We start from the raw sequence: 10,465 nt of genomic DNA on the forward strand, positions 1-10,465 counted from the left end.
TCTCATCCTACTGCCCCGAGCAGGATCCTGGTCTCATCCTACTGCCCCCTGAGCAGGATCCTGGTCTCATCCTACCCCCCCCTGAGAAGGATCCTGGTCTCATCCTACTGCCCCCTGAGCAGGATCCTGGTCTCATCCTACTGCCCCGAGCAGGATCCTGGTCTCATCCTACTGCCCCCTGAGCAGGATCCTGGTCTCATCCTACCCCCCCCTGAGCAGGATCCTGGTCTCAGTGGCCGGGGGGGGGGGGGGGGGGGGTACGGGCGGGTGGGGGGTCCAGAGGGCCAGTATGAAAACATTAGTTTTGTTTGTGGGTGTGCTCATTTTGTCCTTCACACGGCCTCCAAGGGTGATAAAGTGACAGCTATATGATCCACCTTAGGCAGAAATAGGAAATGTTTGACTGCGCACCAGCTGTTGCTTAAGGCCCGCCAGGCCAGCGGAGAGACCTCGGCCTTCCCAGGCACGGCCAAATAAAGAGACCGGCGAGTGCTTCCTGTGTTTGGGGAGGTGGAAAGGGGTGTGGTTCCATACGGTAGGGGGTGTAGTGGGACGAGGGGCTCTAGCAGCACAGCCGTTAGAGCAGAATCAACATTAGTGAGCGGTGAGGCCTGGGCTCCCTCGGTAGACAGGGCTCAGCGGAAACGTGTCCGACGCTCACGCTCGCTTTCTGACACCTTCGCCTGATGAGTGACGGTCTCCGGGACGTCCCGGCCTCACCGCTGACAGGCCCGGCTTCCGGACGCGCCTCCCGTCTACCGGCGGAGGAGACGCGCACGCCGCCCGGGGGAAAGGGAAGAGCTATTTCATTAGCCGTCAAGCGTGGAGCCGCACGCCGGAAACCTGGGGGATATAGGTGAGGAAAACATGAGCGTAACCCCACTGGCTCCTACTGACTCAACACACACACACACACACACACAAACAATACTCTCACACACACAATACTCTCACACACACTTTGAGGTGTGATAAAACACAGATGTGCTGGATGCTGCATCTCAAACAGATGGACCAACTGCTGAACAAAATACTGTAAAATGGATATCGGAGGTTAAGTAGGGTCACTGTACTGTACCTCAATCCATTATGGATTTCAGGAAATCATAAGAGCTGCCAGCCCTGACAACTGCAAAGAAAAAAAAAAAGCAACAGATGATTAGTAACAAACTCTAAAACTGCAACCCACTCATAATATATACGCAAAGCACCTCAGCAGCAAATAGATATTAATTGGTGGGTCAAAATATCGACATTGATTAGAGTTACAATACTGAAAAACAGCCTTCTTTCTCGCTGGGGGGCGGAGGTCAACACGAGTGTCCCGCTCAGAAATCACTCCCACCCACGGAGGACTGCGCACTCTGCACCCTCCGGGCCGATCGAAGACCTCGGGCCTCCCCCTCACCTGAACAGCCTCTAATATACAACTCTGCTGTCTAATCGCAACTGTGTGTTTAATCAAAAAGCATCAAAGTCCCCGGGGCGCGGGTCTCTGTCCACAGGGGGTCTGTCAGGATTGATGTGACCGTGGTCTGGCCCAGGCCAGGACACAACCCCATCACTTTTATGACAGTTGAAGGAATCCTCTCTTTAATACAGCCCATTACTGCGGACATACAAATCTTCCCCAACATGGCCCCCGTCGACCGTCTGATCAATTTTTATTCTGCTGAGCCACCCTCTTTCTCCTCATTTTGTCATCTCAAAATTCATATCGTAGGATTTTCTTATGGAAAAATCGCAATAAAAATCTGTTACTGCCCGGGCGCTGCGTGTGAGTCGGTGCTTCGCCCGTGACCAAAATGCTTCGGAGAAAATAAAATTTGCTTCTGTGGTAAGCAGAACTGTTTAAATGTTATTTATTTTTATGCTCCTAAGAAAATATATTGTGAAGTGCAACATTGATTTAGAACATAACTATGTCCCAGTGCGGGCTGCAGGTGGAGAATTTATGAATCCTTTGCACAACTCCTTTAATTGAATTTTCCAAATCTCTCGCCACACACAAATAATCAATACCCTCCACTGAGGGGAACTTGCCTCAGAATTATGACGGCCTTTCTTTTCAATTCTGTAGTCATCAGCACATACGGACACCCGGGGTATTTGTAATGCCTGGCCGACCCTGTGGATTTATGTCCACCCGGAGCCTGATTGCTGACGAAAAGTGACTTCTCCAGAATGCTTACCGAAACTTTAGTTAGCCTTAAAGAATGACTGCAAGCGCTTCTTAACACCACAACTGCACTTTGAGAGAAGTAGCCCTGCTGGTGACGGGAGGAGGAGTGAAGGAGAGATGGAGAGTGAAGGGGAGATGGAGAGTGAAGGAGAGATGGAGATGGAGAGTGAAGGAGAGATGGAGAGTGAAGGAGAGATGGAGAGTGAAGGAGAGTGAAGGGGAGATGGAGAGTGAAGGGGAGATGGAGAGTGAAGGGGAGATGGAGAGTGAAGGAGAGATGGAGAGTGAAGGGGAGATGGAGAGTGAAGGAGAGATGGAGAGTGAAGGGGAGATGGAGAGATGGAGAGTGAAGGAGAGATGGAGAGTGAAGGAGAGATGGAGAGTGAAGGAGAGATGGAGAGTGAAGGGGAGATGGAGAGTGAAGGGGAGATGGAGAGTGAAGGAGAGATGGAGAGTGAAGGGGATATGGAGAGTGAAGGAGAGATGGAGAGTGAAGGAGAGATGGAGAGTGAAGGAGAGATGGAGAGTGAAGGAGAGATGGAGATTGAAGGAGAGATGGAGAGTGAAGGAGAGATGGAGTGAAGGAGAGATGGAGTGAAGGGGAGATGAAGAGTGAAGGAGAGATGGAGAGTGAAGGAGAGATGGAGAGTGAAGGAGAGATGGAGAGTGAAGGGAAGATGGAGAGTGAAGGGGAGAGGGAGAGTGAAGGGGAGATGGAGAGATGGAGAGTGAAGGAGAGATGGAGAGTGAAGGGGAGATGGAGAGTGAAGGAGAGATGGAGAGTGAAGGAGAGATGGAGAGTGAAGGAGAGATGGAGAGTGAAGGGAAGATGGAGAGTGAAGGGGAGAGGGAGAGTGAAGGGGAGATGGAGAGATGGAGAGTGAAGGAGAGATGGAGAGTGAAGGGGAGATGGAGAGTGAAGGAGAGATGGAGAGTGAAGGAGGGATGGAGTGAAGGAGAGATGGAGAGTGAAGGGGAGATGGAGAGTGAATGAGAGATGGAGAGTGAAGGAGATGGAGAGTGAAGGAGAGATGGAGAGTGAAGGAGAGATGGAGAGTGAAGGAGAGATGGAGAGTGAAGGGGAGATGGAGAGTGAAGGAGAGATGGAGAGTGAAGGAGATGGAGAGTGAAGGAGAGATGGAGAGTGAAGGAGAGATGGAGAGTGAAGGAGAGATGGAGAGTGAAGGAGAGATGGAGAGTGAAGGAGAAATGGAGAGTGAAGGGGAGAGGGAGAGTGAAGGGGAGATGGAGAGTGAAGGGGAGATGGAAAGGTGAAGGGGAGATGGAAAGGTGAAGGGGAGATGGAAAGGTGAAGGGGAGATGGAGAGTGAAGGGGAGATGGAAAGGTGAAGGGGAGATGGAAAGGTGAAGGGGAGATGGAAAGGTGAAGGGGAGATGGAAAGGTGAAGGGGAGATGGAAAGGTGAAGGGGAGATGGAAAGGTGAAGGGGAGATGGAAAGGTGAAGGGGAGATGGAAAGGTGAAGGGGAGATGGAGAGTGAAGAGGAGATGGAAAGGTGAAGGGGAGATGGAAAGGTGAAGGGGAGATGGAAAGGTGAAGGGGAAGTGGGTGCAGAGGTTTGGCAGTCAAAGTTCAAACATCCTGGATGACTCGGCTGCCTTGGCCTGTACGGTCCAGTCTGGCGTGGCGCGGCTGTAAACTTTGCTCGGCCCTTGAGATCCAGGTGATGGCCAGGAAGTGACGGTGTGTGTCGTCTCCAGCTGGTTCAGGAAACACTGAGGTGACTGCAGCCACACCAAAGGCCAGCGGATTTCCACAGCAGTTCTAACCACCCAAGAGACTCTCAGGGGCCCTTTCTGTGCACAGGTGACCGCTGTTGCTCCTTTCTGTGGGATCAATAACCTCTGAACTCCACACTTTCAATTCAAATGTAGCCTTCATTCCTGAGATATGTTTACTTTATGGCAGGCCATCATCTTTTCCTAGAGAGCGAGGGCACAATAATCCAATTTCCTAATTGGATTTGTATGACATTGCATTCTTTGTGCACTCAGTAGCCTCCATGAAGGCCGGACAGTTAATAAAAGGAGCACAACACAATCTATAAATCAATCAGTATCATGTACTTGGGGAGAACTTCCTCACTGAAACTGTCTGAGGTCAAATCCATATACTCTGCTATGAATCACTCTACTCAATCTAGCCCCTCCCCCTCTGACGAGGCATCCAGGACCGCCAGAGGTGTCCGTCTTGAGGCTCTATGGCAGCTTCCCACGAGGCACGTGTCCTAGTGCTGGTCATATTCCAGTCATCTCTGTTCTGTAAATATGTTGATCAAAAAACACTTCTGCCCTCTCCAGTGCGCTAGTCAGTAGTCACAATTGATGTTAGTCATGTCGGCCGGGTGAATAAAAATAAGTGTCCATGTGAATGTCAGCAGGTCAAGACAGCAGAGACCAGCCAGTGTTCCCAGCCTCGCTGAGCAACAGAGCTTCTTACGCCCCTCCGTGCATTCAGCACATGAACCTAAGGCCTAAATGCCACAGCAGCAGATCTCAACAAACATTTTACACTATTCTGCCTCCATGACACAATCCCCATCATCACAGATTTCACGCTCGGCGCAGATATGGGCCAGCACTTGAATAACAGTTTGTTTACTTTAAATGTGTTTCCCAAAGCAACAGCAGAGCCACTCTCTCCCCGAGCGATTGGCTTTGACAATGTGAACTTTGTTGTTGTAAGGGGCTTCATGCACAACTGATAAATGTCATGCATATGACCATGTGATAAAAAATGTGACATTCCTTTGGTGTAGACTGCACAAGGCAATGTATACATAAGGCTTCTTCACTGGAACTAATTAAAACAATTTTCAGCAACCACATCGAAAAGCAAGCTGAACTTATGACAACCCCCCTATTCATTTTTCACAAATAACCATTATGTGATTGGATCACAAGTATTGCTTTGCCGGAGGCATAATCTGTGCCTGAAATAATCAAATTATTTCCCCACCTGGGAATCTAAGGATTTGCTTGTTAGTGTAAAATAACTTGCAGTGTACTAGTTTTGGAAAATTGAAACCAGCACACATTTAAATGTAATAGTGTATAAATGGTGTGAATGGGGCCTGCTATCTCAGACCTCCTGCTTGTCTCTAGAACAAAGGTCCTCTCTGCTTCTCCTTGTGACTTCTCTGTTATCCTCCTCACCCTCAAATCAATCATCTTACACAAACAACTGGAACAAAACATCTCTTCTTATAGCCCCCTCATTCATGTAATACAGGTCACAATCACAATGATCTATCTGATTTGAACTAATTAACTTCAGGATATAAGCTTAACTTGTTGCTATGGCCAAAATAATGATGGTACTGTCCCACTGGCCCACTTCTATGGGTGTTTATCATATTATGAGTCAAATATTTCCACTTTTATGAGCCAATATTAGCTATTTTCATCACCCTCAGAACAGTATCAACATCATCATCATCATCAGAGTACAACATGTATTTTTAATAATGAATGCAATAACCCCAAATAAGCTTTAGAGATGGGCTTTTCTTGACAGTGTATAATGTTAGCAGTCCGATTGTGTAAATCCTCTTAGTGTATAAAAAAGTTATTACAATAGTTATGCTAGTGTATCGGTTACCTTGACAGGGGTTCTGATGAGCATCATTCACTTTTAAACTGGAGTCTGCTTTGGAGGCTGAAAGTAGACATGATTTTAATGACACTTCTGGGAACAATGGGGTTCCAATAAGCAAGTAAGTAGTAAACCAAACCCCAAATATATTAATCAACCTTGATTTACTGATGTATTAACCAAAAAGCAAAGAAAGGGGGTGCAGTGCAAAATTTAACTCATACAAATATAATTAGTCTCATATTTTGAATGGATCATGTTACATGGTTGTGGGTCAGGTGAGTGAGTAGCAGCTTACCAAGCGCTCTGTGTCTCCTCAATTCTGTTCTCAGGTCAGCAGGCGCTTCTCTGGACAACAAACTGCTCAGCTCACTGCTGCCCTCTGCAGACTGATAGTTAAAAAGTCTTCACCATCACAAAGCATGCAATATAAGAAAGGTAATTCCTGTGATACAGTATAATACACTTGATTTGTCTCTGTTCTGCTAAGTGCTTACTGTGCTTTGTTATATGATTCACTTAAATATCATATTAGAGACTACAGGGATAGCTAACACATAATGGCCTTCCATGTAGGCAACTTCTCTGGAACTATTTGTGCTCTCTCCTGTTAGTCATGTCTCTCTTATGGAGTATTTAGCCCATGTTTACTGCTCTGTATATGTTCTTAGCCAATAGACATTTTCCAGGAGCTTGCTCAATCATCTCGTTGAGAGAGGTCAGTGAAGAATTTTTACAGCTCACTTTTCTGGCCCCTGGGTGAAACTGTTTTTTTGCTTCCCTCTGAAATATGTAGGGGTGGGACCTATGCCCACCCTCCCATTGCTCTCTGTAAAGCGCACTGTGTTGCCTCCGTGTATGAAATGTGCTAAACAAATACAGTTTGATGTGATTTGATATTTTTAAACATGAATGGGCCTCTTCAAAGGGCTTGAAATATACTTCAACACCAGAGAAAAACTGTATCATCATTCAAACTTGGGCAATGATGGAAACGCTACATTTCCTCAAATGATGAAATGAAATGAGAGAAAACGTGTCGCTCACCACTATTTCCTCCAGCTCTCGTCTGGCCTTGATGAACTCTGCTGCTGACGCCTCCATCTTGGATCTCAGGATGGACAATCTGGTCAAAACAAAAGGTCTTATCAAAGTAGAGAAACAAAAATGTACAGATTCACATGGATGTACAAGGATCCACTTCCTGGTTGAGCCATCTGACTGTACCCTAGCATGGAGTGTTGAATCAAAAGGGCGAAAGGGTGAGAAGGGGTGACTGCCGTGCTGGGGTCCGTAGAGGGTATCCAGCTGTGATTGGTGTATTTGTGCTCGCTGTCACGCCATAGGTGGCCCGTGTCAGCTTGTGTTCTGCTCATGTCCTAGCGTTGCACACTATAGGTCTGTGGCGCATCACCGACAGAGACACAAGATTCCTAGCCGGCCAGGGGGGAGGGACGAGGAGGGGTTTGACTTGCCTCACTGAAGCCTCTGGTTCTTCTCTGTTCCCTGATTTTATCATCTGTAAATTCAGGGGTCAAACAACTAGCCCTGAATTTCCTCCGCATCATAAATGTCATAATCAACTGTAAAATCTTCCGACCCGGTAACGAGACCCGCCATTCTCAATTATTGTGTTGCTCATTTGTTTCACGTTCAGTTGATAGCTGTCAATCATGCCAATCCCTCTTACACCTCTCCCCCCGCCAACACTAAATATGTGTACAACTTTCTTACACATTAGGAAGGTTCCCGTTAAATCCTTAAAACTATTGGGCTATTAGCCAGCATTGTCGATGTTTTTTTTGTAAAAATAAATAAATCAAGTCAAAACATTATAGCTAGTCCCACATGTTTTGTGATGTCATCCATCTTGTGTGGGTAGTCCTTTCCCATTGCCCTAGTGTTCTCTGACGGCGGGTAATGCTCACAGTACCACTGTGACTCCAAATCTATGGTTTTTCCGCCACCTTGACCGCCTTACAAGCATGTGTTGCTTAGCACATGCATGCCCAGTGCACGTGGATGGTCAAGTGATACGTGGATGGTCATGTGATACGTGGATGGTCATGTGATGCGTGTTTTCAGGCGTGTTAGTATGGACGGAGATTATTTCTGAAACGGTGCTAAAATAAATAAATAAATAGTGTGAGCGGAGATCATTTTCGTTTTAAAACGCCAAGATGAGAATGTATTAAGTGTGTGGATGTGAAGACAGTTAAGCTACGAGTTCTGAAAATACAACTCCATATAGCTTGCTCACATAGTAATTCATGCCATCAGGTCATAATACAAAGATTCAAATTGATCTTTCCTAAATGACTGCACTATAAAATTCTAAACTAATGCTTGTCTTGATGGAGTGGTCTGACTCCAAATGGCTACTTTGAGGAAGGAAATGGCTCTTGTGTTAAGCTACCCTTACACAACTATTTTTAGTGCTATGTAAATCACTGATAATTTGGCCAGTGATGAATCCCCATAATTTCATGTCTCCTGTCATTAAACTCTTATTCATCACTATGACCATCAGGATTGTGGGCAATTGAAATATATATCAACTAATAAAGAGACAGAACTTAAATTCCCTTCTTCCAGTATCATTCAGAACAGAACATCACATGCAATCCACTGAACTCAAGCCATTGACTAATGATTAACACAGACTTAAGAAGTGAATTTGATGAACAAATAAGGGTAAAAGTAGTTAGATAACATTCATACTGTAAGCCTTCTCTCCTGTGGTGTAGGCAATAAAAGTCCCACATGTTCACTTAAAATTATAATGTGAAATTCTATTATTATTATTATTTATTTATTTTTAGTTCAGTACAGGTTCAGCTCAATGTTTCGGTTGGAGACTCTCTCAAGAAAAGTGATTTGACCAAAAGTCAACCTGAACCTGTGCAGGTAAAGCAATTTGTGTGTGTGTGTGTGTGTGGGGGGGGGGGTGATACAAATAAGGCCACTCACTTCTCCACATCACTCTGTGGCACCTGTGGTTCATGGGAACTGGCCTTGACATTCGCTGCTGTTGATGCAATACAGAATATCAGTAAGACATCAAATCTATATCAGCATTGACATTGTTTGTGGTTAATTGTAAATACCACGCTATGGCTTAGGTATCAGTCAGAGAAAATAAGTTCTGACACAGCACTCAAATACTATTAAATACTTGTTGTGAAATGCATTACAATTATCACAGTGTCAAATGAACAGAAAGCCTATTGGAATGAGTGAGCCTTTGGGGCAACCCAGCAATAACTTGTAATATTAGGTCAGTTATGATGTTCAATACTTAGCTGTACCTGCTTGAAGTCTCGCAGTGCCGGTTATAGGAGAGAAGTTTCTCTCAGTTCCCTGCCTTTTAGCTGGGGTATGCTTTAGGCACAGGAAAAACAAAAAAGTTAATATCCTGTTGCTTGTTTACTCTTGATAGGTGGCAGGGAAATGATAAGTAGACGGACTTTATAAGCCTTCACAAATCAAACTCACAGTTTCGTTGTTCACCATACGGAGTGCTCTTCTGACCCTGTGAAAAGAGTCTGGTAAGATTTCTGCTTGCTAGTAGTTAGCTAGCTAGTGCGTGTTAGCTACCAGCTAACTGTCGTTTAGTTGCACTCAGCTGCCGGGGCATCTGGGTAACTGGCTAACGTTAGTTACTTCGTTGTCAACAAGTTTTATATTCTCGGCAGTATTGTGATAGAGCAATGATAAGACAGCAACTTACGGCATTTTTTCTTTCTGACGACGCGAAAAGCTCCAGTATTGTGTTTGTGCCTCTGTGATTGAATATCATGGAGCTGATTCTGTTTGTGCCTCTGTGATTGAATATCATGGAGCTGTTGAAATTTGGCGCGGGTGCACTAACTTCTACTGTCCTCTGGAAACAAACGAAAGCCCCAACTTTCTGTCATCTGCCAATTTGTAAACATAATAATTTCTGCTACCTCTGAATAAAGCAATATTTTATAGCATGCAGTACATTTTGAGTGTGCTTTACTTTGGTTTATTAGCAACATCTTACGACCCTATATTATTTATGGAAATATATACGGAACCTTTGAAGCCCTTGTGTTGCTTCGGTGTTCACTAGCTAGTACACCGATCATGTTGTTGTTGACATAGCAACTAGCGGCAGCAAGTGTAGCAAGCTATCGCTCCCCTATCCAACAAGGTAAACAGCACATAATTCCAGATTTTCTTGTTCATATTTATCTTCTCATATTATGATGACAATTATGTTTTAGTGTGCTGATACTCCATATTGGAGATCCAATGCTACGTTATTCTCTACTCCCATCAGATAATGTCAGTGCACGAATCGTCTCGGTCGTCCCTCAGACATGCTTCCGACGAAGAGACGTTCTACATGCATTGTAGAGCTGCTTACTTGAGCGTTTTCCGATCTAGTTTGACCAATATCACCTCCAAACAACAGCTTTGTCGTGGTAAGTAGGATAGTTGTCATCATTGATATAGTCGTGTCAGGTCCATAAGATAAAACTGGGCACATCATAATTTAAAAAGCATAAGGTATGTTTTACATAGTGTATATTACACATAGGTCTACTGAGTACACTACACTGTGACTTATCAGTCCATCACCCACAACCCTTTTTAAAGATTTCCAATCATTAGCTAACCGATGCCGTGTCCATTCCTCTA

General features: G+C 45.2%; 2 protein-coding genes across 3 annotated transcripts in view; one reads left to right on the forward strand and one right to left on the reverse strand.

The window, feature by feature from the left end:
* Positions 1-1,079: 1,079 nt before the first annotated feature.
* Positions 1,080-9,428, reverse strand: itgb3bp (integrin subunit beta 3 binding protein; the record flags this gene model as incomplete). The annotated part of the gene is made up of 7 exons (XM_084436088.1): positions 9,293-9,428; positions 9,106-9,178; positions 8,768-8,825; positions 6,845-6,923; positions 6,096-6,186; positions 5,804-5,860; positions 1,080-1,129 (listed from the first exon to the last, which is right to left on the reverse strand). The coding sequence occupies exons 1-7, from the start codon at positions 9,308-9,310 to the stop codon at positions 1,080-1,082; spliced, it is 426 nt and encodes a 141-aa protein (XP_084292214.1). The 5' UTR covers positions 9,311-9,428.
* A 493-nt stretch (positions 9,429-9,921) lies between these two features.
* Positions 9,922-10,465, forward strand: part of efcab7 (EF-hand calcium binding domain 7) — a 15,836-nt gene continuing 15,292 nt past the window's right edge. For both annotated transcript variants that reach the window (XM_084461618.1, XM_084461619.1), the window contains exons 1-2: positions 9,922-9,974; positions 10,104-10,248. In XM_084461618.1, the coding sequence (XP_084317744.1) occupies positions 10,107-10,248 (142 nt within the window). In that variant the 5' untranslated portion in view covers positions 9,922-9,974; positions 10,104-10,106. The remainder of the gene's footprint in view (positions 9,975-10,103; positions 10,249-10,465) is intronic.

The sequence above is a fragment of the Borostomias antarcticus genome (assembly GCF_949987555.1).
Source record: "Borostomias antarcticus genome assembly, chromosome: 3".
NCBI lineage: Eukaryota > Metazoa > Chordata > Actinopteri > Stomiiformes > Stomiidae > Borostomias > Borostomias antarcticus.